General features: G+C 43.8%; 1 protein-coding gene across 3 annotated transcripts in view; it reads right to left on the bottom strand.

The window, feature by feature from the left end:
* Positions 1-3,038: 3,038 nt before the first annotated feature.
* Positions 3,039-17,272, bottom strand: part of lrp8 (low density lipoprotein receptor-related protein 8, apolipoprotein e receptor) — a 114,598-nt gene continuing 100,364 nt past the window's right edge. For all 3 annotated transcript variants that reach the window (XM_041208376.1, XM_041208377.1, XM_041208378.1), the window contains 9 exons: positions 15,016-15,243; positions 14,806-14,924; positions 13,751-13,890; positions 12,473-12,614; positions 12,212-12,364; positions 11,434-11,646; positions 10,534-10,602; positions 7,937-8,109; positions 3,039-4,313 (listed from right to left, as the gene is read on the bottom strand). In XM_041208376.1, the coding sequence (XP_041064310.1) occupies positions 4,275-4,313; positions 7,937-8,109; positions 10,534-10,602; positions 11,434-11,646; positions 12,212-12,364; positions 12,473-12,614; positions 13,751-13,890; positions 14,806-14,924; positions 15,016-15,243 (1,276 nt within the window). In that variant the 3' untranslated portion in view covers positions 3,039-4,274. The remainder of the gene's footprint in view (positions 4,314-7,936; positions 8,110-10,533; positions 10,603-11,433; positions 11,647-12,211; positions 12,365-12,472; positions 12,615-13,750; positions 13,891-14,805; positions 14,925-15,015; positions 15,244-17,272) is intronic.

Below are 17,272 nucleotides of genomic sequence, written 5' to 3'. Positions count from 1 at the left end.
ATGCAGTACTTTTGAAATGTGTTCATTGTTGTGATGGAGGAAATTGACCAAATGGCCAATTGCATTGGCTGAAGATAAATCAGAAAATGCTGGAGACAAGCAACTGTCAAAAAGAGAAATGTTAGCACCCAGATGGTGATCCTTCAGTGCCTCCAGAAAAGGATTTACTTAGCACCTTTAGCAACCTCAGGATGTCCCAATGTGTGTTACAGCCAATAAAGTACTGAAGAGTCTTCAGCAGGGACTGTAAATCTTCAACTGGACATTAAGATGATTACATATATCAGGCAATAACTTTAACCAACAGGCACTTGTCTTCCTGACTCGAGGTCTGAAAGTATGAAATGGACCATAGCTCAATCTAACATTGTTAGTTCTTGTTGCTGGATTTAAAGCCAGCTTAAAAACAAGTGGATATGTGTTAGACTGGTATAAACAGCCTTGAACATACCTCCCATTACAGATCTGAAACAATGGCAGTAAATGTGTTGAGCCACGAGACTGGTCAGATTAAAACAATGCTACTGCTACTAATGCACATCCAAATTCAACAAAGGGTAACTAAAATCTGTTATGAGCAGGTGAGAAGGGGTGAACTGGCTCTACAGTAATGGTTGGTGACAGCAAAGTTTTAAGTTTCTTTTTTCACAAGGATATGCCTTTTTCAAATCAGAATGTACTTAATTATTTAAGGTGTGAGCAATAAGAAGCCAATCAAACAAGGTTTTCTTGAGATGAGAGCAATTCATTAACCAGTAAACCCGAGAAAAACTAATAAAAACACAATGTCAGTCATTCGAACACAACAACACACGATACACACATACGTATCAGAAATGAGGAGAGTTAGAGTCTAATAAGAAAAAGGTAAAAGAATATACAAGTAAGTGTTCTTTGATTGTTCTTGAGGCATAGATACTAAAACGCTGCAGCCCATTTGGGTTAGCTGGTTTCTTGCAAGCGGTCAGATGTAGAAGATGTTGCAATTATTACGAGATCTCAGTTGCTGGTAGGTTTCTGATAGAGTTGGTTTCCTGAGCCAGGTGACACGTTTATTCCAAAAGAGAGACAGAGCAGTCCTCAGCATGTTTCCTCTGCTGAAGAATTTCTGGAAACTGCCTGTGTCACTTGCAATCTCTCTCAAGTAGCAGGGTAGTCTTGCCTTGAAATACTTCACCCATTGTGTATTTCCAATAGGTTTTGGGTGTATCTGTCTGTGGCAGTCATTGTTTCAATATCCAGTACTTTGTAGTCTTAATGTCTCTTCCTTAAATAGTTATGAGTTTCGATGAGTGTCTGGATTATAGGAAATGTCTCCCTCTTCACACTCCTGAGGGTAATTTGTTTCTCACCTTCACGTTGAAATGTGGTCTTACATTTTTAAGCAGTTTGCTCTGTCTCAGTTCAAATTGCAAAATTTCCAGTCAGTTGAAAGTTGAAAAATCATATTTTCAAAAATAAAGGGGCACAGCCTTGTGACAAATCACAATCAGTCTGGTTCATAGTAAAGACAAGTTGCATTGTGTAATAAGACATAATCATACTTTGTAACAAACATCATGAGTTGTATAATTGTGGAGTCAAAACATTTTGAGTTTCTATAACCATCATACTATATTACCGTGGTCCCTTCAGTCACCATTGATCTTGCCAACTACCAAAGAGTCAAGCTTTCCCATGATCTTCAACTATGTTGAATATTGATATGAATATGGACACTGACATGAATATGCGCACAGACTAGAAGTGATATGTTGGGAATAATGCAAATATTGGGCAGGATTTTATGGCTCCCAGGCAGTGAAAATTATTAGAGGCTGGGGAGCAGTCAGGGGGCTCACCTGCAGATCAATTGAGGCCCTTAAGTAGCTAATTAATGGCCACTTTTGGGCCTCATCCTGTCATGGCTGGTTGCAATGGGAGAGTTCCACGCCAAGAGTCCAGCCCTGCAACTTTCACTGCTCAGGCTGCGATAGGGGGAGGTGCCTCCTGGGCCCATTGGAGGACCCCACCCAAGGTCTTCCTTCCCACCCACCCAGCCTGCCTACCCTGGCACCTAGTCCACCCCCCACTTACCTTTCATTCCTGCTCATGGTTGGGTTCTGGGTGTAGTCCCAGCAATGGCCACTACTCCTGGGTGGGGGAAAGGAGTGGGGGTGGGGGTGGGGTGGGGTGGGGGAAAGGCAGGAATCCCGCGCACAAGAAGTCCAGCCCATTGTTGAAAACATTACATTGTGAAGTACAGACTGCACTGAGTAGTTAAAGCAGTAGCCAATCTAAACATAGTCACCTAATCACCATTTGTTCATCTTACTGTCTCCCTAGTTTCCAACTGTAATTGTGTTGTTTACGATGGATTTTTGACCCTCATTTCTCAGGAAAAAAGTTGCTTTGAAATGAACTTCCCAACCCACATCATCAATACCCCACAAAGTAGACTGATAAGGGGAGAAGTAACAGACAAATTCTTGCAAGAGTCATGTGCAGCAGATGCTGGAAATCTGAAATAAAAACAGAAAACGCTGGAAATACACAGTAGATTTGGCAGCATCCATAGAGAAAGAGAGACACATACAAAGGTTTATTGACTTGAAACCTTAACTCTGTGTCTGTCTCCAAAGATGCTGCCAGATCTATTGAAACAAATGCTTGCACTATTTTCCAAATTAAGTATTGCTACAAAAAGTTAAACACCCTCTTTCCAGGTTACTGCTTTAAGTTTTTGAAACATTATTTACTAATCGCAAATTTTATACAAATACAAGCCATAGAAATATGGTTTACTGTGTACCCCGAGAAAAATAAAATAAACACAACCAACTACCCCAATCATTTACATGCCTCAAATAAATTACAAATCGGCAAATATACAGGGCAACTAGGCAACAAGCTCGAGAAATTTCAAGCTTATTTCACAGAAAAATATTTAGTCAGGTTTAAAAATGAAAAAAAGAATTAAACATTTTTAAACATATCTTATTCCATTATAAAACCTTTGGCTAATTTTAAGGAAATCAGTCTTTCAGTTGCTAAAAAGGCAGTATTTTTTTTAATTTTATTTGTACTGCAGATCCAATATGTACATTTTACACCACATTGAATCTCAGCAGTTTCTTTTTAAAATTTCCCCCTTCCCTGCAAGGTGCCCCCATCTCCTGAAAGTACTGAGGAATGGTACCACTGGCACCAAGAGCCTTTGCACCCACCATTCTTTGCGTGTCTAAATGTGGAGGTCATTACAGCTGGGACAGATTCTGCTCTTACATGACATCCTCAATTGCAGTTTCCATTAGTTGTGACTTCAGTAGCGATCAGGTGGACAAATTCTGGTTGATTTGCTGCTGCCCCTCCCACAAAGAGGTGCATGAGACCAATTTTATTGTTCCCAAATCGCTCGTGGGGTCTTCCAATCTCAGTGGGTTTATTACATCCTGTCATTCCATTCCTCAATCAGCCTTCAGTACAGCCAGTTACTTTCTTATAAAAAAATTACACTTGTAAAATGAAAAATTTAGACCATGGCACATATCAACAAGAAGGAAAAAAACAACGTAGAATTTTGAAAAGGAACAACTTAAGTAGAGGTCAGACACTGTACAGCGAACACAGGGAGGGAGTCAGAACCCACTTAAAAAGGAGCAGACTCTGCTTAAGTCAGACACGGTACAGAAAATGCAAGAGGGTGTGAGCATCCACTTAAATATATTCCCAAATTTTATAAATACATTCTCCTCTCATATAAACAAATATGCAATTAGGATTTCACTGTACAGAAAATGCAAAATGCATGAAAATATTTCCTACTTCCATTTCATATATACATAACCCACGTTTATCAAGGAAATAAATCCCTAAATAAATACCTATCTTTTTATCCCCCTGTAGTTTGTCATTTGGAGAGTTTCAACTAATTGAGCTTTCTCTAAAATCTTAAACCGTGACACACTCAGATAAATTTATTTACAAACTGTATAAATATAGCTAGAAGAGGCTATGCTTACAAGTGTGACATTGCAATTATATACAAATGTAAAGAATTGCAGTTTAGCTCTTTCAGTCAATGTAACTTTTTTCTAAGAATAAGTACCATCAGTGCAAAAAAATCCAATTACTTTTTGTATTATATAAAGTGTAAGACGTTTGGCTAATATAAAAATACACATCTTTTGGATGTTCGAAATTCTCCATCGAGTGTCTCTATATCCAGTCCTTAACTGCATCATTCGCAATGGGGAGTCTGCAGGTCAGGTGGATGCGAGCAGCACAGCGCAGCCTCAGGGTAATCCATCATCCTCCATACTGAGTGCAACACGCTGTCGATGAAAGAAAAGTGTAATTTCTTCTTAAAAGCAATTAAGGAGGAAATTTAAAATCATGCTTATAAAGGAGGGGGTGATATTTTGCCCAACCTGCTCAGAGAATGGACCAGCAACATCAGCGGATATACTTAATTTAGTTTCAGTGCAAACAAGCTCCAGAGCAAAGTTTTATTTTTATGTTTTATATAACGTAAATATTGTAAAAAAAAGTGCATGAAGATAATTTAAGAGCTCCTTCATGTGTGGAGCTTCTCGTGATCCACTCTAAATGGTGCATAGGGATAAAAGAGCAAACCTGACCAAAACACAATTGCGTTAGGTGATTATTTAAATACCTTGGATCCTGAGGCTAACATAAAGTCAGTACAGAGGAGTACTTTTCTCACCATAAGAATAATGCTAAACCGCAGAGCCTGCTCACCTCATTTAGTGTTCCCTCCCTTCCAGCTGTGTACTGCTCTCTACTGAATCGGTCTTCTGGTTATGAACAATGTAGATAGACATGGTGCAACCTTACCTTATGGGCAAATATTAAATGAGACCAATTTAGCAAGCTGCTTTTTAGGACAAGTTTTACATGCACTGAAATTTTACATGCACTGAAAAGTGTCAGCTGCATCATAATTCTAGCTTTTGACAGATTTTTTGGCAGGTATACTGATCCAATCTTGGAAGCCGGCTCTTAAAACAGCCTTAAAAACGAAGAAATAGGAGCAGGTGTGGCCATTCAGCCACTTTACATCCTTCCGAAAGGGTGGTGCCCAGAATTGGACACAATACTCCAAGCTGAGGTTGAACTAGTGTTTTGTAAGGGTTTAGCACACTTCCTGGCTATGTATTCTATACTTCTATTTATAAAGCCCAGGATCCTATACGCTTTAGTAACTGCATTGTTAACCTGTGTTGCCATCTTCAAAGATTTTCGCTCAAATATCCCCAGGTCTCTTTGCTCCTGCACCCTCTTTGAAGTTGTACCATTTGGCTTGTACAGCCTCTCAACATTCTTCCTGTGTTGAATTTCATCTGCCATGTGTTCACCCATTCCACCATTTCGAAATCGTGCCCAGCAAATCACCACCCCCCCCCCACCCCACCTCCCAATCCAAGTCATTAAGAGCAAATCAAAAACAGCAGTGGTTCTAATACTGAATGTCTCCTTTCCACAGGGAAGGCTGTTTGCTTGATATATGTGTAGGCAGCATGTGGCTTGGAGGATCTTTTGGAATAACAAATTAAAGCGACAGGAACTTCCATGTCTACAGAAAGGCTTGTCCCTGTGGCATAATCTGTTTGCAGCTTCTCTGAAAGGCCAAGGAAAGAAAATCTGGGCCAGCAAAAACAGGTTCGGTGCAAAGAAGGATATATCTCCTTGTACAATTACACCTGCCTTTTCTTCAAATCTAGGAGTAGAAATCGACCCACAAAAGAATTCCCACACTGTCAACAGTGGCTGTTGCAAGCAATGGTTGTAAGAAACTGCTTTGAACCTAAGAAATCAGGCCTAAACTGCAGCAAAAAATTATTGCAATGATAAAATATGCAGAACAACAAACCTAATCTCACTAAAGTGTTCTGATCTTTAGAAGCCTATTCCCATCATATACTGCTGCACCTATTTCAAGTAGGAAAGAATGAATCAATAAAGCTGCACCAGCCATTATGGGATGTATTTAAATAAAGTCTATACATAAAACAAAGGTTGCGTGGTTCCCCAGCAGAATCTTAAGGAACCCATCATTTTCATCGATTGCAAAATGTTGGTGTAAAGCATGCAGGTTTCACATTTCATGAGGGCTCACCCTCAGTCAGGCCCTGCACCATCGAAACCTCCCTCATTCTCAGCCAGGCCCTGCACCATCGAAACCTCCTTCATTCTCAGTCAGGCCCTGCACCATCGAACCCTCCCTCATTCTCAGTCAGGCCCTGCACCATCGAAACCTCCTTCGCCCTCAGCCAGGCCCTGCACCATCGAAACCTCCCTCGCCCTCAGCCAGACTCTGCACCATCGAAAGCTCCCTCGCCCTCAGCCAGACTCTGCACCATCCAAACCTCCCTCGCCCTCAGCCAGACTCTGCACCATCCAAACCTCCCTCGCCATCAGCCAGACTCTGCACCATCGAAATCTCCCTCAGCCTCAGTCAGGCCCTGCATCATCGAAACCTCCCTCGCCCTCAGCCAGGCCCTGCACCATTGAAACCTCCCTCATTCTCAGTCAGGCTCTGCACCATCGAAACCTCCCTCGCCCTCAGCCAGGCCGTGCATCATCGAAACCTCCCTCGCCCTCAGTCAGGCCCTGCACCATCGAACCCTCCCTCATTCTCAGTCAGGCCCTGCACCATCCAAACCTCCCTCGCCCGCAGCCAGGCCCTGCATCATCCAAACCTCGTCGCCCTCAGCCAGGCCCTGCACCATCCAAACCTCCCTCGCCCTCAGCCAGGCCCTGCACCATCCAAACCTCCCTCGCCCTCAGCCAGGCCCTGCACCATCGAAACCTCCCTCGCCCTCAGCCAGGCCCTGCACCATCGAAACCTCCCTCATTCTCAGCCAGGCCCTGCACCATCGAAACCTCCCTCGCCCTCAGCCAGACTCTGCACCATCGAAACCTCCCTCGCCCTCAGCCAGACTCTGCACCATCGAAACCTCCCTCGCCCTCAGTCAGGCCCTACACCATTGAAACCTCCCTCACCCTCAGTCAGGCCCTGCACCATCGAAACCTCCCTCGCCCTCAGTCAGGCCCTACACCATTGAAACCTCCCTCATTCTCAGTCAGGCCCTGCACCATCGAAACCTCCCTCGCCCTCAGCCAGGCCCAACATCATCGAAACCTCCCTCATTCTCAGCCAGGCCCTGCACCATCGAAACCTCCCTCGCCCTCAGCCAGGCCCTGCACCATCGAAACCTCCCTCATTCTCAGTCAGGCCCTGCACCATCGAAACCTCCCTCATTCTCAGTCAGGCCCTGCACCATCGAAACCTCCCTCGCCCTCAGCCAGGCCCTGCACCATCAAAACCTCCCTCGCCCTCAGCAAGGCCCTACACCATCGAAACCTCCCTCGCCCTCAGCCAGGCCCTGCATCATCTAAACCTAAACTTCTGGGCCTCTTCATACACTTAGAATGTTGTCTTTCGCTCCACTCAACAAGCTACACAATACATAGTTGTATTAAAAAAGATATATTTTATATATAAGATATATATAAATATCTTTATATAAAGGGGATATGTTTGGAAGGAAGAACAGAAAAGGTAGAGCTCTACAACCTGGAAAGAAGGCAATTAAGGGGAGCCTGAGTAAAGAACATAAAATAGTGAATGACTCCAAGAAATTCCATATCATTACTTCAAAATTAAGAAAAGCCACACACAAGCCGGTCACTGATACTTCAAGCGCACTTTGACATCAAATTAGATTCTAAAAGTTTAAATTGCCATTGAACAATTTAATGTGTTAACATATTTGTATCTTGCGTTGGTAGCTCTCACATTAGATCAAAAACATCAATAGCAAAATATTGCTGGTTTGCACAAGGACCACTGTCTAAAGGTAGGGCTCAGTGATGTGACAAATCTGTTTAGAGCAATTCCTAACAGATGTTCAACAGGAGAGAAAACACTTACTGCAGGGTACACATGGCCAATCTGCCCATTTCTCCCAATGTGAGTCTCCTCTACTTCCTCTTCCTCTGTAGTTTTCCTATAGACGGGATTATCAAAGTTCATACTCTTTGTGTTCCTCTTTCTCCAGTTCCTCCAGATCAGGAAACCTCCCAGGCAGACTAAACCAACGATCACTTGAAAGAGTTACAAAAAATACTAGTTCAGTAAACTAAGATAAACTAACATAACAATCATTTAGCAGCTAAAAGATAGCAAAGAGAGACTGGCCTTCCTTCTATACACTGCACACATTTGCCTAGATCGTTTCAGAAGGGACCATTTAATATGGGAGCGATCAACCAATGGTAATGCACCATGTGAAGAGAAAAAATGACCTTCAAATTTCGGCTGGTTCAATCTAACAACTTTGACTAACTGAAGGTTAAATCAATGGTTTTAATGTCTGCATTAGACACTATCCTTTCCCCTCCATGGCCTTGCTTTGTTTGAGGGTTGGATTCCAGCTGTAAACAGGGATTGGGGGAGGGAATCCAGCCACTATTGGATTGGAGGATGGGGGAGGGAAAGAGAGCTGGGCACAAAGGAGGCCCACCAGGAATTCTCACAGAAATAACTTGAGAAAACTTCCTGTAGTCTCTTCCGGCCCGTCCCAAGAGGTGCTCCCCACCTTACTTTAACTGTCGAATTCCAGAGGGTGTCGATTGCCCCAACCCCATGTCAAAATCACAGCGCACCACCTATAACATCAATGGATGCAACTTTTGAATTTGAAGTAGGCCCCAATTGTTTGTGGCAGGAGCTTCAGTTGAGATCAAAGGCAGTGAAGATGAAATAATATCAGCCAGCGATGGAGCGGCATCTGGCCAGTAAATCAATTCAGCTGAATCCGAACCTCTTTGCATCATTCTCACTGAGTGAGTTGTCACAGTTATACCATAGGTTGCACAGTTCAGTGTTTGAGGTACAGTTTTAGCTTCACTAGCTCCATATGGGCATCTGATATCACTATCCATTTGCAATTTTGGCACATGTAATTTTCTGAACAACTGTACATGGTTGAAAGCACAACTGAAAACTGTACATGTTCCATGTTGCCATGACAACCCCAGAACTCTGCAGGGCCATGAATAAGCATATCCAGAAATGTATCATCATCATTGCACATCCTCCACCACAAAAGTGACAGCTCACTAGAGAAGGGCTCCCAACTTTGTCAAGTGCCATTTTGGATGTCCTGCCACCAGGCATTATGGAGTTATAGGACAAGGGCCTGTGCCCATAATTCCCCACGTAACCTTACTTTCCAATAACATTCCCTCACATGCTTCTTGTTCATCAGCAAAAAGTTGAAGAAAGACGTTGCATGGACTTGCAAAGAATTTATAGTCCTGGAATAGGCCATTCAGCCCAACTGGTCTATGTCAGAGTTTAGCTGCTCATAAACCTCCTCCCACCTTACTTCATCTGACCCTATTGACAAAACTTTATATTCTTTTGTACCCCTTGTGCTTATCCAACTTCCCCTTAAATGCATCAATGCTATTTGCCTGAACCACTCCACGTGGCTGCACATTCCACAATCTAAGCTGTCTCTCGGCAAAGGATTTTACCCTTAATTCCTTACTGGACTTATTAGTGATTATCTTATATTTATGGCCCCCAGTTTTGGGCTCTTCCACATGTGGCAAATCTTTGTCACATCTACCCTATTCAATCACTTCATATTTGTAAAGGCCTTGATTGGTCACATGTCAGTCTCTCTGCTCCAGGCTTTCTTGTCCAATGCCCTACACCAGTCATGTCACAAAGGTGGGCCAAAGGGACACGAGACAGAAAATCTGCCACGGACCACAGGCAAGGTAAGACAGGCTGCTGATGATCCTTGGGCAGTGTTAGGTGTATTACTGAACTGGCAGGTAGGACAGGTAGAATAATCTCCATTCCACCCAACTCCCTCAAAGTACTGGGGATCAAACGAGTTATATATGTATATTCGTGGGCACCACGAATGGAAGGTTAAGATGCAAGAATTGCTCATTAGTCCTTGCACTCACTTGCTCTTCAGAATCCACTCAAATCCCTGCACTCAGATGACATCAAATGGAGGGTATAGCCGAATCTCGGATGATGTTTAGTTGAGATTCCATGTATTATCATTCCACTGGATGTGAGCCGGAAAAAAAAAAGTACTGGCAGTCTCATCCTTGCCCCACAAAGATGCTGCCTGTCAGCTTTCATGGCTTTGCACTTAGTGCTGTAGAGGACTTAGGTTCAGGAAAAGATGAGTATTCCCTCCACTGCAGCCCCAAGAAAGGTGCTGGGTGAAGCAGTGGGTTTGTCACCTCTGAGGCCTTGTTTCATGAGGTAGCCCAGGCAGATGCAAGGAAAAAGTCTCTTCACTTAATTGCCCATATGAAACCTATGTGAAATGCAATGTACAGGGCATCACTCAAGTCCAATTCTATTATATCTGGCCAGCAGTAGTTGATGTGAACATCAGATGTTCAAAATTGAAGGTGTTTCATTTCCCTGCACTAACACAAAAATACATGCACAGGTATATGTAACATGGGAGCTAAGTATCAGTGGTCACCTACCTATTGGAATGCCAATTCCCACAATGGCATGAGTGGAACTCAACTTCTTGCTGTCCCCCTGGTTGTCTGCTGTGGAAAGGTAGAAAACCACAATTATGTTACTAACTGGTGCTTGAATGCCAGAGCGTTCCCTGGTGGAAAAACAGTGCAGCGTGAGGAACAACAGAGACCAGGTCCAAGGTGAGGTATGAGGGGTAGATCAGGCTTCATTTCCCCAATATCACTGGGCATTTCATCTGAGCTTTATTTTTGAAAGGCCTAGGTGAAGGCCCATTCTGCATAGATCTTTTGAGCTTTCTAATGAAAGGTGAAAGGTCACAGGCCTGAAACGTTAACTCTGTTTCTCGTTTCTCGAATGCTGTCAGAGCTGCTGAGTATTTCCAGCATTTTCTGATTTTATTTCAGATTTCCAGCATCCATAGTATTCTGCTTTGGGATTCTAAAAGCTCAGGCATGTGCACCTTGGGAAGATTGAGGGAGGCAAACTGCTCAAGTTTTGAGTTATTGTTAAGGAAATAGAAGAAGAACTGAGAAATCAAATGGCATGCAGGGAGGGGGGTGGGGCAGAGATAGGAAGGGGAGATAAATTTGAAGATACTTATTCGTGGAATGTGACAGTGGAATAGAGAGGGGGAGGCAAAGGAGAATGTTACCATCCCATGACACTGCAGCACCCTTGAGAGGTGGTGACGTTCCTACTCCTAGGGATGTTGGAATATGATTAGTTTAAGCCAACAGAAAGGGAATGGAAGGGCACTGACACCCAGCGCCTCCTTGGCCACCTATCTGCCCACCCAGAGTTGCATGACGAAGGCTGGGAACAAGTCACCTATCTCTCCTGGTCAGTAGAGCAAATACTACAAGAAATCATTAGGAGAAGTGCTGTATTGCACGACTTACACAACGGTGAGGAACTGTTACTTTGGATTGCATTGTCTGTATCGGTGCTGCCAGGGAAGAGCTGTTGTGGATCTGATGTGGTGATGCCAATCAGGACTGTTGCACCGGCAGTGTTGGTGATATTAGCAGAAATCCCTGTACTGGAGAAAACTGCGTCAGACGTTGAAGTTGTGTTCTTGCTGGTCACCGAGGGGACAGTCGGAAGCTTTCCAGCTGTTTTAAAAAGGCATGGAGATTATGAAATTCCAGCCAGAACGTTAAAGAGTTTGAAGTGACCCAACTCTAGAAGGCAACAACTCCCCTGGATCCAGATACAAGGATTGGATTTGCGAAAGATGAGAATTATATAGAACGTATAGCACAGAGAAAGGCCATTGAGCACAACTGGTCTATGACAACATTGAGCATCCTTCTACCTCTCTAACCTCATCAACATATCCTTCCCTTTCTTTCCCCCCCTCATGTTATGATCTAGTTTCATTTTAAATATATCTATGCAATTCACCTAAAAAAGCTTTTCCTAATTTCATTTTTGGATTTATTGATGACTATCTTATGCACCCTAGTTTTGGCCACTCCCAGAAGTAGAAAAATCTCCTCTACATTTATCCCATTAAACACTATCAAAATCTTAAAGATCTCTACCAGGTCACCCTATAGTTTTCTCTTTTCTAGTGAAAAGTGGCCTAAGACTGTGAAGAAATTTTGCCCTTGAGGACCTGAAAAAAAAATCCCTGAATCCACTAAAAATTCATAAATAGAAAAAAAACACACTTACTTGGGTAACACTTTCTCATGTCTTGACCAAGTTTCATGTCATCAGGGCAGGCGCATGTGTATTTTGGAGAATGGATGTTGATTTGGGGAGCCGACAGGCACAAGTACTGGCATCCTCCGTTTGGTGTAACACCATGCGTACAGAAGTTTACAACTATTTAAAGAAAGAAAACTTCAGGTTCTGGACAAACATAAATAAAATATTCAATGATTGAATATAAACTTTAGGTTTAGACTGCAAGATGACCCTGACAGGAATTACCTTTGGGCTGTTTTAGTTCATGGAGAATGACAATATCATGTAGATTGTACAGATTATTTGCGAGCGACACCACCTCTCTTCCACTCAGTCTGTTTGCACAGTAAATAGTGTCATGCTCAATGTCAGTCCAGTAAATCTTGTCCTGTAGCCACAAAATAAAATAATATACACTGTAACAGTTAAAGCAAATGGCTTTATGTGAGGGGTGACCAAAGGTGTTTGAATAGTGAGGTTTTTTTTAAAGTCTGCTTATATATGTTGCTATACTTACAATCTGTGATTCCGTGTTGGGTCATCCTCACTGCTCATTTATTAAACTGAAAACACCAGGGTTATGGTGTTAAATTGCTTTGATTTTGTTACTTTCCCTTTAATATTGGAAGGTCATGGATTTGACAGGCACAGGCAAAGTTCTAATTTGAATCCTTGCAGTGTATTTGTGATGCTGTGGCTGGCAATCGCTTTCACTCGCTATGTTTCAAGTACAGCTCAAGTACTGTAATAGGTCACAGTAGCAGAGGCTTAAATTATAATCTGGTCTGTGTCTGTCATTTTTATGAAGTGTTGGTATTTCATAGTCAGGAAAAAACAATGGGGAAAAAAACATTGTTATGTCAAAAACCAGCAGCATGACACCAGATTTGATTTAAAAGTAAGTGGTGCATAGGAGGCGATCACAGAATCACACCACTATGAGCTTGTGATTTGGATTTAATACATTCAATTCTACTCTCTGACAGAGGTCTGTAATGACATAGCGTACAAAGGAAAAAATAATTCATTGGGGCACTAGAAAATGCCCTTAGGTTGAGGATAAGAGGGGATGGAGAGTAAGAAAGGAAACTGAGAAAACCAGGGTTCCTGCTTATCATTGATGTTCAAGTGCATCCATGTAGATGTTACAGGGCTAGACTGTAATGTTCTCCTCAGTCAAATATCCTGCTGTCTCAGCTCACACATTAATAATGACCACTTGGGCAAGGTATGGGAGAGTGGTCAAGAACTACCACAGGGAAGGAACAATGGGAAGAGAAAACAAAGTGTGGAACCAGGTGAACTCTATGCCTTATTCCCACTGGGATAAAATCTTGTTTACCCAGTTGCACAAGAATGATTAAACTGTGAATGTACTTTAACTCACTGTGGCTTTGCAGACATGACAACATAGATAGAAATGTTCACCCAAACACGCAAGCTTTGGTACTGAATGAAACTATAAATTATGACTTTTGCAATTACTTTGGCACCAACGACAATACTCTCAGCTTCTAGCCTTACCTCAAAAACTGTGAGTGCAGAAGGGTGCCCCAGGTATTCTTCCGAGAATAGTAATGTCTTCCTGTTCCCACCGTTCAGGTCGATGCTGGACAGCTCATGCAGTTTGGAGTCAACCCAGTACAGGCGCTGGTTCAGCAGATCTGTAATCAGGTACAACCTCTGAGTCACTGCAGGCTCCTCAACACCTTCCACCAGGGACAATATGCACTTAGTCCTTTCAAAACTGATCTAAATCCAAAACCAAGACACATTGGGAGGGAATTTAACTTCTGGTGTTAGTGTAAAATGGGCAAAATCCGACCGATTGCCCATTTTACACCTGCCTGACTATCAGTTCCACTGACTATATCAATATGTCCCAAGGATAGTCAGACCAACTCCAATTTAGCCAACTTAGTTTACTTTCTACAAGTCTAGGAACCATTGCAAAACATTCAAATATCAGGGAACCAAGTAAAAAATTAGGAAATTAGGAGTCAGAAGGGAGGCCAGATGGATTTTTTTCCTAAATGATCATTCAGATAAGGAATAGTGGTCATTGTTAGCAAGGCCAGTATTTGTTGCCCATCCCTAATTGCCCTTGAACTGAGTGGCTTACTACGCATTTCAAGAGGGCAGGGTATGGGCATGAAGTCACACGTAGACCAGATCAGGTAAGGATGGCACATTTCCTTCGCTAAAGGACATTAATGAACCAGCTGGGCGTTTATGACAATTGACGATGGTTTCACGGACCAGCTTTATATTCCAGATTTTATTAATTGAATTTAAGTTCCCCTGGCTGCTGTGGTTGGATTGAACCAGTGTCCCCTGGGCATTAGCCTGGGTCTCTAGGTTACTAGTCCAGTGACATTACCACTACGCATCATAACAACTAATGTATTACTTGGTTGAATTACTTTTAACCTGTTGTGTTGGATATCTTCCCTCCAGCTTGTGCGTCCACATTAAGGAAAAAAAACAGGCAGGAAAATATGCCCTATTCTGCTTTGCTTCTCTGACCCAATCTGCATCAATTTCACTAAACTTTAATACTTTGCTGTAAAATCATCTACCTAAAGTGATTCCATTTGGCCATTCAATGTTGTCCGTGACAAGTGACTGACGATCGACTCCATTCAGCCCAGCTTTCTCAATCTTTGCAGGGTTACCCCAGTCAGACCAATACATGAACCTAATTAAACAGGACCAAAGGTTTGTGAAAGACTGGTAAATAAGACACTGTCTAAATCAATAATACTGTAAGACGCTTGATGAGTACCTACCCTCGAATTGGATCAACTGTGATGGCTCTGGGCTTTTCAAGCTCAGTACTGATGAGGGTCTTTCTTTTGGATCCATCTGCAGTTGCCATGGAGATAGACCTGGTGCCAGAGTCCGTCCAGTATATGTTTTTGTGAACCCAATCTATTGCTAAGCCCTCAGGAGTATGGAGATCATACTTGATCAGGTTCATATGCTGGCTTGGGTCACTGGCTTTATCCAAAGGGGCACTGCAACAAAGATTACAGAATAAGTGTTCAGTCCAATATAGCAATATTGTCCAAGTTAACCCAAGAGTTGTAATTGTGCCATATTTGCAAACCATTTCTAAATATATAACCAACCAAGCTGAACAATTAAATTATTCTGGATGTTTGGAATCTAAGTTATGAGAAAAAGTTAAGGAAGATGGCCTCAGTTTCCTTGGGAAAGGACAGATTGAAGTTCCTGCTCCTGACTGGTATCTACTGATGGACAGGAAACCCAGCTGTATGGGCATTGGGTGAGGAAAGAATTGCAATAATCCCATAGGGTCCACAAGTCTGCCACTGGGTTAAGGGAGTCAGTTGGTGCATAGCTACTGAAATCACCGTACAACTTGGTTACAAATACATAATCGAAAGTCATATTGAGGTTGTTGGCATAGTTAAGAATAACTTGGGAACCATATGCTTTGGGATCAGCGCAATTTGATGATCTCCCTCATTTTTCATATTCAGGAGGAGAAGAGATGAAATGAGTCTTCAGGATGGTATGGTGGATTGGTCACATGTGGTAGCTTTTGAAAATCCCAACCATGTGTGTGTGGTTAAATGGAATCATTGGCCTGAATTTTACCCTTGGCGGGCGCACGCAATTAGTGGGCCCATGACCAGTCGGGAAACGGGCCGCCGCCCGTGATTGGCCCCCGACCGTGATTTCACGCAGGCTGGCCAGTTAAGGCCCGCCCAGTGTGAAACGCGTATTCCCAATGGTCGGGAAGGGCCGGGCAGGGGGGGGGGGTGGCCTGTCGGTTGCCGGGTCCAATGGTTACTCAGCGGGCGGTTTATAAACGGCACAGGCAGCTCCTTGAAGGTTGCCATAGAAGAACATATCTTCTGCGTTCTGAAGCTCAAAGCCATGGCTGCAAATGCAGTTGAAGATGACAGGTGGGAGGCCAGGTAGAGTGAGCACGTGGCCCCCTGATTTTCAGATGAGTGCCTCACTGTCCTCATTGAGGAGGTGGGGACATTGCCAGGGGGGACACCCTCATCCCCAGAGATGGAAGGAGGAGGCCGTTGCACCTGACAAAAAGAGCTTGGGAGGAGGTGGCATCCCAGGTCAGTAGCAACGACACTGTGCAGCGCTCATGGGTGCAGTGCCATAAAAGGTTTAATGACCTGCTGCGCTCAGGAAGGGTGAGTACTATGTTGGCATAGACCAGTGCGGCGAAGTGTTGAGGTCTGGCCGTACCCCCGTGGAGCTCAGGGCTATTAGAGTCTGAGTGCCAACTGTCAATGACACCAGAGCTGGCCAAGGGGGTGAGCCCTGGCTGCTTGGACTGAGAGCCTTGTGGCTCGAGGACCACAACTCGGATGTGCCCTGCGAGGTGTTCCTCAGCTGGGGTTGGCCAGGCTGCAATGGTGCTGCAGATAGAGAGTGGACTAATCAATGCTCCTCTGTCCTTTCAGGAGAAGACAACCCATAACAACACTGAGACGTCGCGGACCAGCAGAGATCCCACAAACCACCCAGTCCTAACCAGATTTGAGCAGGATGCCTTGGAGCTGGAGAGGCACCATGCATCTCAGTCAGCCGGTCACAGAGACGCTGTGGTGTCAGACGAAGGTAAGAGTGAGGTGCACAGAGGTGAGAGCTTCAGATGGTGCAAACATTCTTGTGCAGTCTCATCATCAATGGGAGCCTCAAAACTGGATTCCCCATTGATCATTGAAAGAGGATGGCACCATGATGCAGATCTCTATGGTCCCACCAGAGCACCTGGCATGCACAGTGACAGTGTGATGACCTAAACTAATGACATTTCGTCTTCTCTCTTAGATTCGCCACCATGCAGCCAATTGCAGGACCCCGAAGAGCCACCCCTGACGCCAGAGCACCGCTGGGCTGCACATGCACCTGCGTCACATCCACTTTCTGAACCAGCGCAGATACCAGCACCTTGGTGGGTGTTAGAGTTCGACTAGAATGTCAGAGCACACCGGTGAGGGCTCTTCACAGTCGCTTGAGGAGCAGGTGGAGGCAGAGAGTGCCCAGGGG

Source organism: Carcharodon carcharias, chromosome 16 (assembly GCF_017639515.1).
Source record: "Carcharodon carcharias isolate sCarCar2 chromosome 16, sCarCar2.pri, whole genome shotgun sequence".
Lineage (NCBI taxonomy): Eukaryota > Metazoa > Chordata > Chondrichthyes > Lamniformes > Lamnidae > Carcharodon > Carcharodon carcharias.
Note: the sequence above shows the minus strand (reverse complement) of the source record. Positions and strands in the feature narration are given on the sequence as shown.